The sequence below is a fragment of the Heptranchias perlo genome, chromosome 28, assembly GCF_035084215.1.
Source record: "Heptranchias perlo isolate sHepPer1 chromosome 28, sHepPer1.hap1, whole genome shotgun sequence".
NCBI lineage: Eukaryota > Metazoa > Chordata > Chondrichthyes > Hexanchiformes > Hexanchidae > Heptranchias > Heptranchias perlo.
This window is the reverse complement of record NC_090352.1, coordinates 29,131,653-29,154,473: the sequence shown is the minus strand read 5'-3', so window position 1 is coordinate 29,154,473 and position 22,821 is coordinate 29,131,653. Positions and strand designations below refer to the sequence as shown.

The window sequence follows — 22,821 nt, the reverse complement described above, 5'->3', positions numbered from 1 at the left end:
AAGCCTGGGAACTACAGACCAGTGAGCCTGACATCTGTAGTGGGTAAGTTGTTAGAGGGTATTCTGAGAGACAGGATCTACAGGCATTTGGAGAGGCAGGGACTGATTAGGAACATAAAGGGCAAAAGAGTAACTAGGGAGAGAGTAGGGCCTCTTAAGGATCAACAAGGTCATCTATGTGCGGAACCACAAGAGATGGGTGAGATCCTAAATGAATATTGCACATCGGTATTTACGGTTGAGAAAGGCATGGATGTTAGGGAACTTGGAGCATGGTTTTGTGAGTGGAAAATCATGTCTCACGAATTTGATTGAGTTTTTTGAAGGGGTAACCAAGAAGATAGATGAGGGCTGTGCAGTAGACGTTGGTCTACATGGACTTTAGCAAAGCCTTTGACAAGGTTTCGCATGGTAGGTTGTTACATAAGGTTAAATCTCACGGATCCAAGGTGAGGTAGCCAATTGGATACAAAATTGGATTGACGACAGAAGACAGAGGGTGGTTTAGAGGGTTGTTTTTCAAACTGGAGGCCTGTGACCAGCGGTGTGCCTCAGGGATCGGTGCTGGGTCCGCTGTTATTTGTTATTTATATTAATGATTTGGATGAGAATTTAGGAGGCATGGTTAGTAAGTTTGCAGATGACACCAAGATTGGTGGCTTTGTGGACAGTGAAGAAGGTTATCTCGGATTGCAACGGGATCTTGATAAATTGGGCCAGTGGGCCGATGAGTGGCAGATGGAGTTTAATTTAGATAAATGTGAGGTGATGCATTTTGGTAGATCGAATCGGGCCAGGACCTACTCCGTTAATGGTAGGGCGTTGGGGAGAGTTATAGAACAAAGAGATCTAGGAGTACAGGTTCATAGCTCCTTGAAAGTGGAGTCACAGGTGGATAGGGTGGTGAAGAAGGCATTCAGCATGCTTGGTTTCATTGGTCAGAACATTGAATACAGGAGTTGGGATGTCTTGTTGAAGTTGTACAAGACATTAGTAAGGCCACACTTGGAATACTGTGTACAGTTCTGGTCACCCTATTATAGAAAGGATATTATTAAACTAGAAAGAGTGCAGAAAAGATTTACTAGGATGCTACCGGGACTTGATGGTTTGACTTATAGGGAGAGGTTGGATAGACTGAGACTTTTTTCCCTGGAGAGTAGGAGGTTTAGGGGTGATCTTATAGAAGTCTATAAAATAATGAGGGGCATAGATAAGGTAGATAGTCAAAATCTTTTCCCAAAGGTAGGGGAGTCTATAACGAGGGGCATAGATTTAAGGTGAGAGGGGAGAGATACAAAAGGGTCCAGAGGGGCAATTTTTTCACTCAAAGGGTGGTGAGTGTCTGGAATGAGCTGTCAGAGGCAGTAGTAGAGGCGGGTACAATTTTGTCTTTTAAAAAGCATTTGGACAGTTACATGGGGAAGATGGGTATCGAGGGATATGGGCCAAGTGCAGGCAATTGGGACTAGCTTAGTGGTATAAACTGGGCGACATGGACATGTTGGGCCGAAGGGCCTGTTTCCATGTTGTAAACTTCTATGATTCTAAGCTTTCATTGGCCACTATTAATATTTGGAAAATAATTACTGACTAAAATAGCCACCAAATATTTTCTAAAACATCTGTAACTGAACTTTATTTTCTGAGACAGATGTTAATACCACCACCATACAACATTGACAAAATACAGCAAATGTGACATTTTTAAAGTCTGATGTTTTTGATTGCTTCAATGTGCACAGCAATGATTTTATGATTGACAGACTGTTACATGAGCAGAAGAGAAATAAAATTCAATAGTTTTGGATAAATGCGACATTTGATGTGGAGCTGCATAAACAACATGAAAATAGATGAGCTTTAAATCCTGTGTCAAGAAAGTCTGGCTCATCAATTTTGCTTCCAGCGTACTTCAAAAAAAGGCTATCATTCATCAACATGGACCATGATGCCTGCCACGAACAAAAGAACCTCACCAAAAAGAAAAAGACAATGTGGATAAAGTACCACATATCAGACTTGTTAGCAAAATTGATGCCCATGGGATTAAACAGGCAGCGCTGTATGGATATGAAATTAGCTAATGGACAGAAAGCAGTGGTGAACGGTTGTCTATGAGGCTGAAGGGAATTATACAGTGGTGCTCCCTAGGGGTCGGTATTAGGACCGCTGCTTTTTTGATTAATGACCTGGACTTGGGTATCGAGGGTATAATTTCAAAGTTTGCAGATGACACGAAACTCGGAAATGTGGTAAACAATGTGGAGGATAGTAACAGACTTCAGGAGGACACAGACAGACTGGGCAGACTCATGGCAGATGAAATTTAACACAAAGTGTGAAATGATTCATTTTGGTAGGAAGAATGAGGAGAGGCAATATAAACTAAATGGTACAATTTTAAAGAGGGTGCAGGCACAGAGAGGCCTGGCCGTGAACGTACACAAGTCTTCGAAGGTGGCAAGACAAGTTGAGAAGGCTGTTAAAAAGGCATGTGGGATCCTTGGCTTTATAAAGAGGGATGGGCAATAAATGCTGGCCTTGCCAGCGACGCCCACATCCCACGAACTAATAAAAAAATCTTTCCAAGAGTCGACACAGGCACAATGGGCCGAACGGCTTCCTTTCATGTTGTATCATTCTATGATTCTAAAACTATTTTAAACAACTCGACCTATACATTATATGGAATAAAACACACTGGATGGAGCATCTTTAAGGGATTACCACATCATCAGGTTCTCATGACATTGATAAACTGCTCTAAGCAGTTTTCAATAGCAATGTGTCTTGTAATATTTTGTGTATGGCATTTGTTAAATTATACATTTTATCCCTACCTCTTCAACTACTCCCAATAGTGTAGCTTTAATTACTTCTTGTCCATCGAACACAACATCAACATAATGGTAAGATCCATTATTCGATGTCATCAGTGTTGTGAAGTATAATTCTGGAAGGGTAGTAGCAATGTTTAAATTCTGGAAGAAAACAGAAGACTCTGAGCATGTGATTATTTTCTACCGTTTCCAAGAGCATGTTTCCTTCCTTTCACAAATTAATTTTGTCTCACAACAAAATGCTTTTTTCAAACACAATGGTGCTAAGATTGGAACAGATTGTAAGCATAGCAACCAGGTCCTTCACTTCAGCAATACTCTAAACCACACTGTTACTTTGAATGGCACAAAGAATTAACCATATTTTAGCACAAAGAGTCTGACTTGGTAGACAACATTTTCCAAGATCCAGCACGAGCAGTGGGACCTGGCATGCAGTCAACAATTTATCAGGTAACGGCAGGGGGATGGCCATGATTTTCAGTCTTTTATTTTATGGATGGGAAATAGTGGACAGTGAATCAGCAATTTTCCAGTAAGCAATTCTTCACAACTTCACTCTATAATTTAAGACTTTAAAGTTTCACTTTTGTGCTAGTTCTCATCATGGATTTCTTTCCAGACAATTCATTAGCTCAAGATGCTGTGCAAATGGTATCATACCTCATCCTTATTAAATATGGCAAAAATATTTACAAAAATAAGTTTTCCAATCCAACCAAGTGTTCATATTAACATTACGTTATCATAATTACATTATGTGTTATCATAATTTTCTAGTTTATCAGCTATTAACATTCAAACCCCAACAACATGCAGAGGAGATGCCCGTCAGCGTATCCAGTCCATAGAACTTTTTCCGCCCCATGTAGTTAAAATTGTAAAAAGGATTGTGCTAGGAATAAAATATTGAAGAGCTAGTCTTTGTATTAAATATAAATTGTTTATAGTCTAGTCTTCTCTTTATTAGTTGCTTTCTGACTTTCCATTAATCTATGCGTGCTCTACTATTCCTTACAAGCTAATTAATGGAAGATTAGAACTAAAATAAAATATTTTTTAAACATTATACTTATCTCTTATTTAATGATTCTCATAGCGATAATAACTATAACTAATTTTTTTTGTTATGGGAAGAAGGGTCATAGGTTATACGATATTACACTCCGTCAAGATTTTCCCTCCACGGCACTGTGTTCTTGGTGCGTGGAATGCTTTGCCACAGGGAGTAGTTGATGCAAAGAGCATTGTATCTTTTAGGGAAAAAGTGGATCAATATTTGTAGCAGATGATGATACAGGTCTATTGGGAGAGAGCATGGAAGTTGGATTCGTTTTGGATTGCTCTAGCGAAACAGCCTGCAAAGACATGACAGTCCAAATGCCCTCCACTGTAAACATTCTATAGCAAATCCCTTAGTGTGCAGGTACAAGCTAAAATGAATCTGTAAATAAATAAGTGCTACAAGAAAAGCATCAACATCACCCAAAAATTGAATAGGATTAATAGTTGATGGTTTGGTTTCTCTTCTCAAGAGCATACAAATAAGAACAAGCTCACCAAAAAGACAAAATCGGGTGACCTAATAACTTACATCAGATAAATAAACTTTATTACTGCTTTTGTCGTAAACTTCCACTGTAAATTCATACTTTCTTCCCACTTCCAGCACCCATCTGTCTCCAGGCAAGACAGAAAAACCTGGATGGACCAACAGGACAAATTTTAGAACAATCTCCATGCACCTAGCACTATGAATTTGAAAAGTTTCACAAAATAGCACAAATCCCCAGAACAGCTGAACCTTAAAAACATAAAATTTTAAGAGTTTTGCTTTGAAATGCAGTAAAAATACATTGATGAGACATTCTTTGGCCAGTACTTGAAAACTCAAAGATCTCATTGCTTGTTTTTATGTATCCTTTATTATGTCAGGTGTGCAGTTTAGGAGTCAATAAACTAAATTAATGTTTTTTTTTTAAAAAGCTTGTACTTATATTTAGATTTTCTAAGTTCATTAAATGAACAATAATCAGGGCCTACAGGCAGGCTAAGGCCATGAAATTACACTGCTTGAAACTTCAAATATTTGCATATCAAACTCTTTTGCCCACGATTTTAATCCATTTAAGGTTTATTACATGTGTTAATGCCTCTGTTAAAACAGCAAAGAATTGAAAACAAGTGTTTGTGTGCTAATAGTTGCACAAAATAATTTCATGGCCTAAGCAGTTAATGATGTAAAGTTTACTGTGGAGTTAAGAAGGACTGGACAACTTTATATTATCTAGCAATGGCAAAAATGGGGGTCAGCTGGCCTATGACACGGGCTAACCTGCACCAGCAGCTCAGAAGGTGAGCTGTACTGAATTTTCTAATACAGTCCCTCCCTCTAATTTTTCTAGGTTACTGGTACAGGAGAGTTTGATCGATAGCATACTTGGCTGCAGAACAAAAAAGTGAGGCAGCAGCTCTTAAAGGATTGCAGCTAGGAAGTGTGGCAGGGTGGGACTTCCACCTGCCTGAGTGTTTTTGGCAAAGATTCAAAGTCTGCCTTATTTCAATTTTTTGGTGGGTTCCTAGTGTGATTACTACCTGCACTTCAGAACTTGCCACTTGAGGGTAGGGAAGGCAGGAAATGGCTGCGACTGCAGGATTCAGATACCTGCAGCAGCTTTAAAAGGCAAGCAGTCTTGAAGGACAGAAAAACTTTGGAAGGAACAATCTGCCACTGTAAATAAGTACATTGATTACACTCACTGATGTGGGAATTTAAACTTAACTATGCTTTGCAGCTCACCTAGCAATGATTTAAGCCTGAGACTTTGGCATTCTTAGCATCCAGTATTGCTAGGGCAATAATAAGGTAAACTGTAACTTAAAACATCACTCCGTTATTATAACACCATTTAAATAGGTCACTGCTGGTGTCTGCTGTCACTTCCAGCAGAAAATCCAATGCACACCAGGTCAGGGATCCGAGGTAATGAGTACCCAACATGTTTTCTGCCAAGGAACTGTAAACAAATGCTGAGGCACCCAGGCCAAGATGCTCCTCTGCATCCATGGCCGCTAACCCCACTAGGTCTTCCCCAACGGCAGAGGCTAGCCCTGTTCTCCTAGAAGGCATCCAACCGTGTTTTTTCTCCTTTGAATAATGTGGGTACCATGGATTACCGCACAATAAAGGCATCATGGCTGCTTTCTGGATAATGACCCCTAACATGCATAATGATGTTTTTCTGGTCGATATTACTTGAATTGAATGCAAATCCTCTCTGTTCATGTAGGCCAAGGAGTTGATGTGAAGAGCCCTGATGTCCACATGGGTCCCATCTAGCCCATAGTCGAGAGAATTCTGCCACCCAGTGAAACCTGTACAAACTGATCTGCAAGTGCCTCCTTTCCACAAGAAAATGATGAAGGTGTTACACCTTGCAAACATGGGGTAGCTTTTCTCTTTTGCGCTTGGGTGTAAATAATCACCTGGATGGAGCGCACAAAGAAAAATCAGGTGGGAAGTATTGCATGTCCTTAACGAAACCCAACCGATTTTCCATACTTTAGCAGGACAAATTTCAAAGATACAATGTACAACTGAAAGCCTTGCCAGACTCACATCTTCTAAGAGCATACACCTCAAATCATAATAAAACAGCATTGCTACATGATGCGTTGTCACCAACTGACATCTGGGTCTGCGTGCAGGTAGTGCACACCTATTATTGTGCATGTTTTCCTTTATCTTCCATAATCTCAAGACTGCTATTCAGCTTGTACAATAAGATGAGACATCAAAAACCAAATCCTGACCTGTAAAAAAGCCTCCTTAGTGAAGATAGGTATCAAAGGCACATCTCCTCTGACATGCACAATCAGCTCTGGGGGAGTCAGTGGATCCACACACGTGATAACAGCACACCAGTATACCCTGCCTCATGTTCTGACAGACCTCCTCTGATCATTGCTCTACAATTCTTCCTCATCCTCAAGCTCCCCAAGGGCAAAAAGAATCCTAGAGAAATGCCCAGCCTATCAGAGTGCAGTGTTTGAATTGATAGTAAAACTCATTTCAGAGAAAGGAGATGAAATAAAATTAAAACACAAAATTTAAGCACAAAATGGCCCAAAGATACATCAAACTTAATGCAACAAAAGTAAACTGAGGAGCTCCCCAAACCATCCCCTTCCAAAAGTAATACCTCACACTCACAATACAGCTGAACACAGCTTGAAGGGGTGGTGGAAGCAGATTCAATAGTAACTTTCAAAAGGGAATTGGATATATAAATGAAAAGGAAAAATTTACAGGGCTATGGGGCAAGAGCAGCAGAGACTAATTGGATAGCTCTTTCAAAGAGCCAGCACAGACACGATGGGCTGAATGGCCTCCTTCTGTGCTGTATGATTCTATGATTAGGGAAAGTTACCAAACGTGCCCCATGTGATGACACTGTGCTTAGCAAAGAAAGCACAGAAAATAAGGAAGACCTGCCTTCATTTGCACGTTCTCATTCCCCTTATGAGGTCTGCATGCATCAGAAGCATGACCTCCTGCATGACCAGTGCAGAAAAGCCAAATATCGGGCAATGCTCTCCTGATGCAATTTCAGGACAACATCTCTCCAAATATTCTAACCTCCCCGGCTCCATCGTGACAGCAGCACATAACAACAGAAAATCTCCATGTGAATTTTGCTACTTAACATTTTTCTTATTTCAGTTCAGTGAATATTCTACCCGCATGATATACAAAGGAAATCTGTACAATACTAACCTAGAAAACCAGCTTCTACAACATATATTGTGCAGTTGGGCAGATGAGAAAGCGCTTGCATGTGAATGTCTATAATTTAGTTAAAGAGACCATAATCTCTTTCAATACTGACTACTGAATGCAGATATATAAATAATTGGTAATTACTGTAGTCTCTTAGGAAATTACAATAGGCTCCATATGTTTTATGGTATACAACACGTGACTGCATTACAGTGATAGAAATTTTGTTAATAACCTGCCAACCAATAATCTAATATCCAACATATAGACTGATTATACATGGGCGGCTTTTAAAGAGGAGACGATTCGGTACAGTCTAGAGATACTCCCACGAGGAGGAAAGGTAGGGCAACAAAAGCCAGAGCTCCTCTGATGACGAAAGAGATAGAGAGTAAGATGAAGCAGAAAAATGGGGCGAATAACAGATGTCAGGTTGATAACACAAGTGAGAACCAGGCTGAATATAGAAAGTACAGACGAGAAATGAAAAAGGAAATAAGAGGGGCAAAGAGACTATGAGACTAGACTGGCGGCTAATATAAAAGGGAATCCAAAAGTCTTCTATAGGCATATAAATAGTAAATGGGTAGTAAATGAGGGGTGGGGCTGATTAGGGACCAAAAAGGAGATCTATGCATGAATGCAGAGGGCATGGCTGAGGTACCAAGGAAGAAGATGCTGCCGAAGTCACAGTAAAAGAGGAGGTAGTTGAAATACTGGATGGGCTAAAAATTGATAAGTGGAGGTACTAGAAAGGCTGGCTGTACTTAAAGTAGATAAGTCACCCGGTCTGGATGGGATGCATTCTAAGTTACTGAGGGAAGTAAGGGTGGAAATTGCAGAGGTGCTGGACATAATCTTCAAATCCTCCTCAGATATAGGAGTGGTGCCAGAGGACTGGAGAATTGCAAATGTTACACCCTTGTTCAAAAAAGAGTGCAAGGATAAACCCGGCAACTACAGGTAGGCAAGCTTTCAGAAACGATAATCTGGGTCAAAATTTATAGTTACTTGGACAAGTGTGGGTTAATAAAAGGAAAGCCAGCACGGATATGTTAAAGGCAAATCGTGTTTAACTAACTTGAATGAGATTTTTGATGATGTAATAGAGAGGATTGATAAGGGCAATGTGGTTGATGTTGTGCATATGGACTTTCAAAAGGCTTTTGATAAAGTGCCACATAATAGGCTTGTCAGCAAAATTTAAGCCCATGGACTAAAAGGGGCAGTGGCAGCATGGATACGAAATTGGCTAAATGACAGGAAACAGAGAGTAGTGGTGAATGGTTGTTTTTCGGACTGGAGGAAGGTATACAATGGTGTTCCCCAGGGGTAAGTACAATGACCACTGCTTTTTTTGATATGTATTAATGACTTGGACTTGGGTGTACAGGGCACAATTTCAAAATTTGCAGATGACACAAAACTTGGAAGTGTAGTAAATAGTGAGGAGGATAGTAATAGACTTCATGAGGACATAGAATGGGTGGACACATAGCAGACGAAATTTAACGCAGAGAAGTGTGAAGTGATACATTTTGGCAGGAAGAACGAGGAGAGGCAATATAAACTAAATGGTTCAGTCCTAAAGGGGGTGCAGGAACAGAGAGATGTGGGCGTATATGTGCACAAATCTTTGAAGGTGGCAGGACAGGTTGAGAAAGCAGTTAAAAACATATGGGATCTTGGGTTTTATAAATAGAGACGTAGAGTACAAAAGCAAGGAAGATAGGTTGAACCTTTGTAAAACAATGGTTCGGCCCCAACTTAAGTATTGTGTCTAATTCTGGGCACCGCTCTTTAGGAAGGATGTGAAGGCTTTAGAGAGGGTGCAGAAAAGATTTACTAGAATGGTTCCAGGGATGAAAGACTTCAGTTATGTGGATAGACTGGAGAAGCTGGGGTTGTTCTCCTTAGAGCAGAGAAGGTTATGAAGAGATTTAATAGAAGTGTTCAAATCATGAAGGGTTTAGATAAAGTAAATAAAGAGAAATTGTTCCAGTTGACAGAAGGGTCAAGAAACAGAGGACATATAGATTTAAGGTGATTGGCAAAAGGTGACACAAGGAAATTTTTTTTTTAACGCAGCGAGTAGTTATGATCTGGAATGCGCTGCCTGAAAGGGTGGTGGAAGCAGATTCAATCGCTGCTTTCAAAAAGGACTTGGCTAAATACTTGAAGGGAAAAAATTTGCAGGGCTACGGGGAAATGGGACTAACAGAATTGCTCTTATAAAGAGCCGGCACGGGCTCGATGGGCCGAAAGGCTTCCTTCCATGCTGTAACCATTTCTATGATTCTATGAAAAGTAGGAAAGAAACAAAATTAAAACAAGACAATAGAAAAGAGCTGGAAAAATGTATTTTTAAAAAAAACAGTAGCCTAATTCAACATATTTGTAGGATTACTGTACTTACACAAGCGATTGTAAAATTTGCCACTAATTTACTATGCATACCGATTCTGGACTAGTAACCCAGAAAAATAACTTCTGACCCCAAAATTACCGCAAAGGTTCCAAATGATATTTTTCTCTTTCATGAGCTCACATCCGTTTTATTTGAAATTAGCTTTTTAAAAAAAGTTATATTTTCACTACAGAATTGGAGAATAAGTCACAGAACAGGGCTTTTTGTTAGCTTGTCAAATCATTAATATTTGTGAAAAATAAGACTTAAATATTCCATCAGGATAGCCTTAGGATAGATCATGTTCATCTTAGTCAGGTTTTGGCAGCCATTCAACAACTTATTTCTCAGGCATCATTTTAGCAGAGTCCTTTAAATTGTTATTGATCCAATTACACATTAAACATAAAATACCACTTTCCTCCCTCACAATTTGTAATATGTTAAAAAAAAATCAACCGCTCAACAAAAAGCCACACCAACAGCATACGTTTTGTAATTCTGGGCCTAAGCCTTTTTGATGAGCTGAAAGAGACTTGTTTTACACCTACATGAATCCTTTTCATTTTAGAGTTTTTAAAAAAGTGCTATATGTTCACTTCATAGTTGGAAATAAGTTGACCTGGACATATGACAGAAAGTAGGTTTATGGAAAAAGGATACTCTTATAGATAAGAACTAAGCTAGTCTGCCCCTTCTGGAGTGCTGTAACAATGCACGAGTCAGAATCCAGCTTTGCGACTGTTGTGTCCTCTTCTTCATCAGGGCTCACTTGATGACCATGCAATTCCAATCTGTATTGTTCTGATGGCATCTCAACTTCTGCAAGACAGTAATAAGAAGGCATGTGGAACATTCCAAACATTACTCACCAACAAGATTAACTAGTTGCAATGGGTAGACCTGTTCCATGTTTGAATAACTGCTAGAAATTGTACAAGAAATGTCTCACTGCAGTGATATCATTAACATTTTCAGCTGAACTGAATGTCCAGCAAGTTATTTCCATCAAATTATTTATATTAAATTAATATTTAACATTCCAATAACTTTTTTCTATTATTTGTTCTCAGGATGTGGGCAATGCTGACAATTCCACATCTGTTACCTATCCCTGAGAAAGTAGTGGTGAGCTGCCTTCTTGATATAGCAATTGTTTGTACAACAGAAGCCACTTTAAAGGACATTAAGAGTCAACCACATAGTGTAGAATAGAGTCAAGTGTGGGCCAGACCAGGTAGGTGTGGCAGGTTCCCTTCCCTGATGAACATTAATGAACCTATTGAGTTTTTAATGACAATCCAGCAACTTCCACAGTCATTTTCTGGTGCCAGCCCAAAAATGCCCATTTACTGATTTCAATTTTACAACTTGCCATGATGGAATTTGAACTCAAAAGGTGTTGGGCTGTTAGTCCAGTGCCATAACCACGACACTACCATATCCATAAAAAGAAATTATTCCATGAATGCTTGATATTTTATGTAGCTACCTAGCCACAGTAAAGGTGCCTGTCCTATTGTGAGCCATTTGGGGAATATGCCTGACCATATTACCTGGTGCTGTTGGGTACGGCTTTGCCTCCTCAGATGTTTCTGCTCAACAAAACAAAATTCATTCAACCCACAACATAATTTGCAAAGTATTCCTGTTCCATAACATTTTCAAGGGATATAAACAGAATACTTTGTCACTCGTGGGCGAGACTAGGCTTGTCAGACCATCATTAGATAGACTTTCTTGATTCCACAGCTGCTCACCATGTATCCGTTGTGTATTACATCATCTCTACTCTTTGTGCTGTCTGTAGCTGCACTTGATTACAGTTCAAGAGTAATAATTCAATTACCATTTGATATGGTAGGACATTTCAACTACTTTGAAAAGGCACTCAAGCAGAGAGGGGATGCTTTGGGAACATTCCGTTTTAGGAGGATGTTGGCTGTCAACTGGGAGAACAGAGCGATCAACATGGAAGTAATGACGGGCAGTCTGTTTATAGTTACAGTGTGTTATGGCAAGAAGCTTGTGATAGGTAGGGCATGACCGAAGGTTGGTATCCTCAGTAGGTGATGGAATGGATCCCAGCTGGGAAAAGACCGCGTGAGAGACAATCGTGAGGTAGGACTGTGTATGAGAACTGGTGAAAGCAGACAACAGAAGCAAGTTGCAAAGAGGAGAGAACAATATTGAAGTCTTACACCGTATTACCAGTCTAACTACGACAAACCACTCACTGATTTTACAATTCTGAGGCTACATGTTCAACCTCTACCCCCACCCCTGTCGAGGCAATCTACTGCTGAAATCTACAAAACATTCTTCTAATGTATGTCAGAAATCAGCACGGCCAAGGAAAAACTGGCAGGTGCATCTTACGCTCCTACAAGTATGTCTGCTTGTCCACAACAGAACACCGGCAGATGACTATGGAATGGACAGTCTTAACCTCCCTGCAGGATGATAGATGACATGTCAACCTGACATTTATTGCATAAGTACCATTACTTACTATCTTACTTTTAGCAATACGATATCACTGCCTCACATTTTACCTCACCCCTCCTCTAACTCACTATTATTTGATTCATTAAATGATACTAATAAAAAGAAATGGAGACGGAAAAAGGAACAAAGTGTTTAACTTATGTGGGCGGCCTTAAATTTCCTTAATGCTATTTAACACAACATTTACATAGGAGCTGATTGCATGGTTCTACGTAAATATGTGAAATGATTCAATATTTTTCTGGCACGCCCTGTACATTGCTTATGGTGCTCTTAGGTATGGAGTGGGTGTAGCTGGAATGTAGAGAAAGAAAGGAAATGGGGAAGTGTGGGAAAAAAAAGAGAAGGGCCAGCAAGGAATGATTTTTTGTATTTTGACTACAGCCTACCTTTCAGTAGCCATTCCAAATGGGCACTGTGCAACTGGCACGCTGCTCAAGTGCCCTGGCGCATTATTGGGATGATCCTTAATTGAAATATTTTTCATGCCTGTAATGAGCCTTGTACACGGTCTCCCAGCATCCTTCACACTGGCTGTCCACACTGTGCTGCACTGAGCCCACTGTGTTGATGGCCTCACGTCTCTGTACCCAGGGGGCCACCAGCTAGCACATTATCCACCCGGCAGACAACACGTCTGGTAATTTAGCCAATTAACTTGAAGAGGCAGGAAAGTTAGGGTACCATGTTTGTTCAAAGTACTCCCTCATTCTATATAGAAAAATAAAACTTACCATCACATTATTACTTTTTTGAAGAAATATCAATCTTATTGCCTATGTAGATTCTCAAGTCAGGTCTCCTTTGCTGCTAGGCCACTCTAGTCACATCAGGTGAGAAGTGACCAGATGCATCCCAGAGCAGCTCCACAGAAAACTTCAAAGCAGCCTAAGTCGGAAATATGCATCTTCAAATGGTAGCGTAGTTTCATTGGTTCCTGTAGTGTCTCACAAGCTCCCTGTTAATGGTACCACCGAAGGGGTTAGTTAGCAGCTAGAGAGACCTCACTCAAGGGTCTCCATGCTAGCATTAAAATTAACATCTCTACAAAAATGTCAAATAAAATAATGGCTGTTATTTTTCTATATAGAATGGGGATATACTTTGAACAAGAAGTACTTTTTCTAGATTTTCTTCCCCCTTTAACTAACACTGCATCTTCTGATTTTTCCTACAAACGTGTATAGCACTCTAGGGCAAATTTTTTGAATGTGCACTAACTTACTACTTCACGATTATTTGTGGCCTCTGAGTGAGGCTTCCCACTCGCCGCACATTCAGAGAATTGGCCCTTATGAGTTATTAGTATTTATTACCACTGGTTCTTAATAATTGACAGAATTTAAAATGTAAAATAAGTGTTAACCCTTATTGATATACCAGGAGACATCCTGAAACAACATTAATTATTTCTCCAATATTCCTGCTTCGGTTTTCAAACAGGGTTCCCTGTGCAAGGGAATCCCCGAGGTCTCTCCACCATCAGATTTATGTTTTTTTCTCTATTTGTTGAATTACTAGCATGTTTATTTCTGTTGTTTTATACTGATAAACACTTTCTCTGCAATGATAGCATTGTTTTCCTTTAGGTTGCTGATGCTGTCTTTCGGAAGTTAGGACAGGGTCCCTGAGAGGATGCTAATGTCTGCAGGGGATCGCCACACAGAAAAGTTTTTGTGTCACATTTTATAAATGCATTGCTTGGGTGAACATTCAGGAAGAGGTTTGATGTACAAATAATTTATTTCAAATGGTAAAAGCCAAGACACCCAATATATGACTATATTAATGACAAAGAAGCCCCATAACATAAAGCAAAAAAAAACTTTCAAAGATAATCATTAATGTCCTTGGCCTATTTCACAGCAGCTTCTCTTTGATAATAGAACTAAAATCTAGAAAAAAAACACGGCAACACAAGACGTGACTTTCAAATATTCTTACCCTAAGAACTTTGCTTGTTCTAAGTAAAAATTACAGTTGCTGATAAGACTACTACAGGAAAAGGAGTGGTAACTAAACATCTTGTAAAGCAAAATATGTACTTTGACATGCAAGAACCCTCTACAGGCTCACATTCTGGTTTTGGTGGCACACTAGCCCCAGAATATCTGGATACAGGCTCCACAATCCCACATACTGGCTTTCAGAGGTCTTGAGGGCACTCGGAATGGTGCATCCCTGAGCTGCAAAGAGGATGGCTGCTAGTTCCTCACCACTGATAAGCGGATTAACTTGAGAGCCAAGCTGCTTTGTCAACTCTTCTGAGTCAGAATGCATCTTATTATGCAATATTGTTTTTCTGTTCCTCATTTATCTAACTGCAATGTCATAGGTCATTTTGAATGACCTGATGAAACAGTTAAATGCCTTCCTCTATTGTGCTCTGGTGTGTAATGGGGTTATCAGAGGGCCAATATTTATGAACTGTGACTGATGTACAAGACATGTCATTTGCTGATTTGTATGGTACAAACCAGATGGCCCTGTGGAGATCCTGCTCCAAGTGTGCAACCCTTTTGCCAGTCAGCAGAACATTTACAATGTGGACCTGGGTACTGTGTCTTCAGGAGTTATGAGGTTTTCTCTCCCTCATCATACTTGTCAACATCATCCTCACTTTCCTCCAAGATGGTGATAACTTCCAGATATGACTCTAAGGAACTAGATCTGGAATGATTCTCTGTGGACATACAAAAAAATACTTTCAGTTGCTGACTTTGGATTATCCAGCAACTGCAGGCATTTTTACAATGCGACTTTTACATTGTATGTCATTTTAAATATGTTTTCTGCAGTGTTCTGCATTTCTTGCACTTGAATACTACATGAATGGCCCAGACTTGTTGACTGTCATTTGTGCTGGATACTGTTTTATGTGCTACTAATTTTACTACCAAAAGAATTCAGCTTCACTAAAATCTAGTCCGCTGGGTGATTTCTTTCATTGCCATTTTCTGCTCTTTATTGGCACATGATACATCACATTCATTTACATAGGTCAAATGGCTCACTTCCATATGTTAAAGTAGTAAATTTAAATAAATTCAACTAAATCGGGTTCAATGTCTTAATTCATTGCTAACAGTGTTGAGATGCATTAAATCAGAATATGTTGCTTTAACAGCTCAGCTGTATTTTCTAAAGCACCTTTGTGCCCAACAATCCAAAAATAGGCTCAAAATAGTGTTAATTTCAGGACACTGAAGAAATAATTTGTTTTACAGTCATATTTTATTTTCACGTTGACTCCAAAGGAAAGTATTACATTAAAGGCAAAATAAACTGGCAGGGTTCTGCTATTCGTAATTCTATTGAGCTTTGAAGCAAAATAGATTCAACAATTCCCTATTCTGGCAGAGATTCCCATTTAGTTTTTAGTAGAAATTTACCTGTCATTTTCCCATTTACTATTTTGGCAACTCTGTAGCGAATAAAAGCTCCTACCAACAGGTAAATATCATAGGCTGGACTCAAAATAATATTTTCCAGAATAATAAGGCGTATTGTTGCAGCAGGAACGTTCTAGAAAAAAAACAAAAGTCTCAAGTTAGAATTAACAGAATGTGTGTGTGCACACACACACACAAGAGTAAAAAGAAAGTTATTCTAATATTCCTTTGTACCCCAATGTCCCCAAGTCACCCACCACCTGTAACCAATATGCCACCATGTTTCAGGTCATTATACCTCTTATCCAGTTGCTAGGAGGTGCATGAGATATGAACTTATTATAGAAGTTCAATTCCCACTGTGGAGAAACATTTGAATTCTGCCCAGTGTCCTCCCACAGCAGCAAGGCTGAAATCGGCAACTCAGTAGCACTAAGGATCAAACCTGTTTGCTCCGACACAATGGTGCAGTGCACTGTTGATCCAACATGTTGCCCAAATGAATTTTAAAAAATATATAATCCGAAATACACAAGGTGATTGCAGAACAATAAATTTGATGTTGGCTTGTTTGTTAATCTGCTATAATGTCTTACAACTAATTCAATGGATATTGCAGGACAAAGACTGTGGACACTTTACTGTTATCACCAAAAATTTGGAATTTGTTCACAAGTTCTGAAAACCAGTAGCTGAGAATTTGGCAACATAGTATGTTTGCCTATGTTCAAATGATGTTAATGAATCACAGAAATTAGTTAATAAATTAACCAGCAGCTTAGGCATCAGTGTACATCAGTCATTAGATTTTCCAGATACACGTACACGATGGATATCACGAGGTTCCACAACTAGTTCGGTTTGATGATTAATCACAGTATAATGGCAAGTGCCAAATAACTTACAAACACAAAATTGGTCCAATAGCAATGGCTATATGTAAATAAGCTAGAATAACATCTCCACTGAAGCAGAGTCAAATTACTTGAGTAGCTTCCTTTGCCTAGGTATCCTTGAAAAGGTACACGTTGAAAGAAAATAATTGACAATACATAAAAGGTCACCTAAACAGCTACAGTAGCCAAAATAAAAGCCATAATGACCAATAAACAAAAATGCTCAAGTTGGATACAGTTCATATCTTAGCTATGTAGAATTATATTTTGTGACCATTTCCTCATTTGCTGCAAGCTCATTAAGAAAGTGACATTCTGACTCACAGATGTTTATAGCACATTTTCATTCGTACTCTTCTATCAATATTTGTGGCAACACAATAAAGTAAATGAGGCTGCACAGCTGCCTCTGATGGTTCGACAACCCATCAAAAATGATGGTTTTACTTAGATCCAGACGTAGCACCATCCTCGACAACAATAAAATTTGAAGGGTCATTTCACAGGTAGCCATCATTCTGGGCATCAGGGGCCTGAGCGGCTCAGCATACATCTATCACAAACACGGCAACAATGTGGTTTTGGACTTGCTGGCTTTTGCAGACCTTCCTTAACCATCAGGAAAGAACCGCCTGGAACAAAGTTGTGAGTTCTGAACTAAAAATAGTAGCAGATGTTTTTCCTGTTATTCCGGCTGCTGTGTGCTTCAAGAAATGATTCTTCAATACAAATATGCCATTACACTGTCATGCAGTGGCAGCAGTTTATTCACTTTATGATCAAGTGGGAAGAATGCAAATTCTGACAAACAACAGCAACAACTTGCATTTATTGAGCATCTTCAATGTAAGAAAAATGTCCCACGGTGCTTCGGAGGCATAACAAAATAAATGGTTGTCGAGCCAAAGAAGGAGATATGAGGGGTGACCACAAACATAGTGAAAAAGGTGGGTTTTAAGGAAGGTCTTAAAAGGAGAGGGAGGTGGAGAGGCAGAGGGATTTTTGGAGGGAATTCCAGAGTATGGGGCAACAGTCACTTGAAAGCTAATAAAAGATCCAAAATTCAACACACAATTACAGGAATCATGTGAATGTCCTCCAGGATACTAAGAAAATAAGTTGAATATAATTCTCAAGAAGTCACCTTTGAAAAGCACTTGGTGTGGCTCGAGAAAAAGACAGCTATGCTGTTCAAAACAGTCCACAAAAAAGTCCATCCCAACCATCTCTTAACTATGAAATATGGCGTTTTTATATTTAAAGCAATCTCTCATTACAATAAGTAAATGAAAAGCACTGCTTATAATGTCTCCAATAATCAGCTTGCACTTTGTATAATGCTGCTGAAGCACATGTAATGAGCCCTTTGAAACTAAACCTCCAGCACTACAACTCTCCGAGAACCCTGGGTTCCTCCAATTCTGGATTCTTGTGCATCCCCAACTTCCTTCACCCCAACATTGGTGGCCGTGCCTTCAGCTGTGTAGGCCCTAAGCTATGGAATTCCCTCCCTAAATCTCTCCGCCTCTCTATCCTTCTTTAAGATGCTCCTTAAAACCTACCTTTTTGACCAAACTTTTGGTCACCTGTCCTAATGTCTCCTTCTTTGGCTCGGCGTCAATTTTTGTCTGATTACGCTCCTGTGAAGTGCCTTGGGGTGTTTTATGATGTTAAAGGCACTATATAAATGCAAGTTGTTGCTGTTCGTAAATATTGCACAACTGCATTTGACCTGCAAATCTTATTCTTTGGACTGGCATCTGTAGCAATTTCTTCTCAATTTCCACTGCATGAGCAGTCCCAGATTATAAATTATTGCAGTCTCAAGTAATAAAGTGGGTAACCCGCCCAGTGAAATCGGTCCGTTCCCATGCGATCGCGGGTAAACTGAAGGCACTTACCGTGGATTCTGGGTTTCCTGTCGTCAACCTGAGCAGCAGGCGGACTGTGCACCCGCATCACAGGCTGTCAGCTGGAGGAGCCCTATTTAAGGGGGCAGTCCTCCAATGCTGCTCCTGCAGCAACCAACCAGAAGTGCAGCATGGAGCAGGCCAGGGGAAAGGCTGTTCCCAGATTTAACGATGCCTCACTCCAGGTGCTACTGGATGGGGTGAGGAGGAGGAGGGAGATTTTCTACTCGGCGGACAGGAGGAAGTGGCCTGCCTCTGCCACCAAGAAGGCCTGGCTCGAGGTGGCAGAGGAGGTCACCTGCAGCAGCAACGTCTCCTGCACCTGGATCCAGTGCAGGAAGCGCTTCAGGTCAGCCAAAGTGAGTACACTTACTCATTCTCCTACACTCCGTCTTCCATATCACCGCCCCCACCCCCCAACTCATTCTGCACTGCCAACAATACTCTATCACATCACTCCTCACACCCACTCAAAGCTCATCCTCAACTTACCTGCACTTACTCACCTCCCCAGTACTCATCCCACCACTACCACTCAACCCAATCCTCATACAATGTCATGACTCTATCTCATACTCACCCTCTGATGCATCTCTTTCACGGTCAGCCTCACCCAAACCAATGCATTCAGCAGTTGGCCACGTCACCATCCCTCACTCACGCTTCTCTACTTTCTCCCCTTATAGGAGAAGAGAGCCCAGAATGCATGGGAGAGGGCAAAGACCGGAGGGGGGCCACAACATCAGGTCGTCCCATGGACACGGAGCAGGAGGCTCTTGAAGAGAGCTGCACCCTTGAGTGCCTGTCGGTCGGGGACGCCGAGACTGCCACCCGACAAATGGCTGGTGACAGAACTTTAACATTCAGCACTCACAATAGCAAATGATGTTAATATGCCTTGCCATCTTCAGCATCTCAACATCTGTCATCATGCTTAATATTGCCTTCTGTTCTCTTACAGGGCCTTCAGGGACTGCTGTGATGGCGGAGGGCGATTCCTCAGAGGACCTGCCGGCCTCTGAGGGGGCATCGTTACATCTGAGCGAGCCATCCACCAGCGCAGATACACACACCTCGGTGGGTCCCCGTTCTCACTTAGTTGGGCTTGCACAGGGCGAGTCACCACACACGTAAGCAGGAGCAGAAAATGGTGGCAGGGGCAGCTGTGGAGAGTCCGTGTCGGTGGGAGCACTCTTCTCCAGGCTCTGCTCAGCTGAACACGGATGCTGAACCCTGGGGGCCAGCCATGAAAAGGAGGATGATTGAGGGGCAGCAGCACATTTGCGAGGTGCTATAACAGGTGCCACGCGCATTCTCCACAATTGTGCAGAGGGTGGAGGAGTCCAACTCCTGCATGAGTGGAATGGTGGCACAGGTACAGGAGGGAATTTCTGAGATAATGTCACAGGGACGTGAGGGCATCTCTGAGATAGTGTCGCGGGTAAGTGCGGGAATGTCTGCGATGGAGGGAAGGCTAGCTTCCATCGAGCTTCAAGCACGGCTCACCAGTGAGTCCATTGAGGCCCTGACAACGGCCCTTCGGACTCAGGGTGAGCTCCTTTCGGCTGCCTTAAACAGGCAGGCAGATACACTAGCACTGCCTTACAAGGCTCCACACATATCCTCCAAACTGTCGTCCAGCAGGGTGGTAGGAGTGATGTGGGCCTGGCCCAGGAGAGGGATGGTGGCGAAAGGGGATATGGAAGTGGGGACGCCACTCAAAGCGCTCCCATGTCTCACCCGTTGCCCACCTCTCAGCCAGTACCCGCAATGCTGCCTCCTCGCCAGGTGGTCGAGTCTGCCCCTGCACAGGTGCAGGTGGAGCAGTCTTTGGAGGGGCCCTCATGGGCACCGAAACCCAGAGGGCGTAGGCCCAGAGCATTTAATCGGTCAGGGTATGAACAAGAGCAACCTGCCACTACCTCTGCTGCAGCCACAGGGGAAGCACCACGTAGGAATACTTGTGAGCTTAAGGCAAAGGTTTTGTGAGCACAAAGGGGATACACAAGGGTATTTGACAGTTTGTCATGTTTTTTATTTATATTTGATTTTTGTTAATGGCACAATATTATTATTGTCACCACTACTGCCACGTCTTGGCCATTCTTTTTTTTTCCTTCTCTTATTTAATTTGATTTTTTTCGCTGTCTATAACTGTTTTTACAGATGATTTTATTGTTGTTTTCACTTCCTGATCTTTACGTTGCTACTTGTACTTGAAGGTTTTGACTCTTTGCGGCTTTTCAAGGATGCTGCAATCTAATTGGTTGAGGGGAAGAGATCGATCCTCTCGCTTCTTCCACAGGTCCGAGCTTCGCTGGAATGAACGGTGGGCTCTTCTCAGCTTCCTTGGGCCCCTTCGGATGAAAACGTCTGTCTCTTCTTCAATGGCTCTGAGGGCTGGCGGTTAATGAAATATCTCGCCCCTTCGAAGGTGTATCCTTCCTCCCAGCCGGTTGGTAGATCTGCCGTCTTGCGGTGCCCGCTGATGACGGCCTCGCCTGTCGCTGGATGTAACCAGGTTGTTCTCTGCACTTCTTCATCGATGAAGAAGACGCGTCCGTCCCCGGTAACCCCGTAAGACCAGGACTCGGGCAGACGGAGCCCGTCTTGGCCATTCTTGACTGGCTTGTGTAATAAGTCCCTTTCATGAGGTTCACCATGAACACCCAATGGGTGGCATCAATTGCCACCCATTGAGTGACCCAATGTGTGGCAATTGATGCCACCCATTGGGTCACTCTACACTGGGTGTATGTGTAGTTGCACGACTATTTTGTACAGGGGGAGGGGAAGGGGGCTGGTGTGGCCGCTCCTCTGTCCAGGTGGTGAGGGCTGGACTCTTCACACTGTCTGATGTTAGGAGAACCATTCACATATCAGTGACTCCCTGGCCTCACGAGCAGCCAGGTGAGCCGCTATTCTGCCCATGGGTTGCTCCTCCTCCTCAATATGGGTGGCAGATGTGGATGGAGCCTCCTCCAGTGGCACCCCTCTCTGTTGTGCCATGTTGTGCAGGGCACAACAGATGACTATAACGCGTCCCACTCTGTCTGGTGCATATTGAAGTGCTCCCTCAGAACGATCAAGACACCTGAAGCGCATCTTGAGCAGCCCTAAAGCATGCTCAATTGTACGCCTGGTAGCGATGTGGCTGTCGTTATATCGACGCTGTTGCTCGGTGGTGGAGTTCCTCAGAAGTGTCATGAGCTACGTATGCAGGGGGTATCCCTTGTCCTCGAGGAGCCAGCCCTTGTGGGTGTTCGATGTGTAGAAGAGGGGCGGGAAGTTGGACTCCCGGAGGATGAAGGAATCGTGGCAGCTGTCAGGGTACCTGGCGCACATGTGAAAGAATCTCTTGAGGTGATCACAGATGAGCTGAGTGTTGATGGAGTGATAGCCCTTCCTGTTGATGAACAGTCCTGGCTCGTGTGGAGGCGCTTGTATTGCTATATGGGTGCAATCGATTACACCCTGCACCCATGGGAAGCCACAGCGTGGAATCCTACTGCCCTCTCCATCTGGCTGAGGTCATCCATGGGGAAGTTGATATAGTGCGAGGCCCTGCCAAACAAGCCGCCGGTGACCTGCCTTATGCACTTGTGTGCAGACGACAGAGACCCCGGCGATGTCCCTGGTGGTACCATGAAACGATCCGGAGGCGAAGAATTTGAGGGCGGTGGTGACTTTGACAGTGACAGGTAAGAAGATGCTGCTCGGGCCAGCTCGGCATGAAGGAGGCTGCAGATGTCCGCAACCACCTGGCGACTGACTCAGAGCCTCCGTATGCACTGCTCCTCAGAGAGGTCTATAGACCCTATGGCGAGGGTAGTGCCTCCTGCGATGCCGCTCTCTCTGTTGTTGCTCTCCCTGCTGTTGTGCAGGTGCTTGTGGCGCAGCACTGTGTTGTGGAGCTCCACAACGGCTGAGGTGAGACTGGTGATGTTGCTCGTACTCGGATCAAGTGATGAATGCAGCTATGGTGCCCCCCTCCTGATGGTGTGAGTTTGAGGGGGTCCGCAAAGTAAGTAAATGTGTTTGCATAGCAGAGTTTAGGGTATAAATTAATAATTTTGAGTGGAAAG

General features: G+C 42.1%; 1 protein-coding gene across 1 annotated transcript in view; it reads right to left on the bottom strand.

Annotated features, from left to right (window-relative positions):
- LOC137299223 (nuclear pore membrane glycoprotein 210-like) overlaps positions 1–22,821 on the bottom strand; it is a 123,223-nt gene that overhangs the window by 82,093 nt on the left and 18,309 nt on the right. Inside the window, exons 6-10 of the mRNA XM_067967886.1 lie at positions 15,931–16,063; positions 10,694–10,852; positions 7,621–7,689; positions 4,438–4,544; positions 2,844–2,984 (exon numbers count right to left, since the gene is read on the bottom strand). Coding sequence (XP_067823987.1) covers positions 2,844–2,984; positions 4,438–4,544; positions 7,621–7,689; positions 10,694–10,852; positions 15,931–16,063 — 609 coding nt within the window. The remainder of the gene's footprint in view (positions 1–2,843; positions 2,985–4,437; positions 4,545–7,620; positions 7,690–10,693; positions 10,853–15,930; positions 16,064–22,821) is intronic.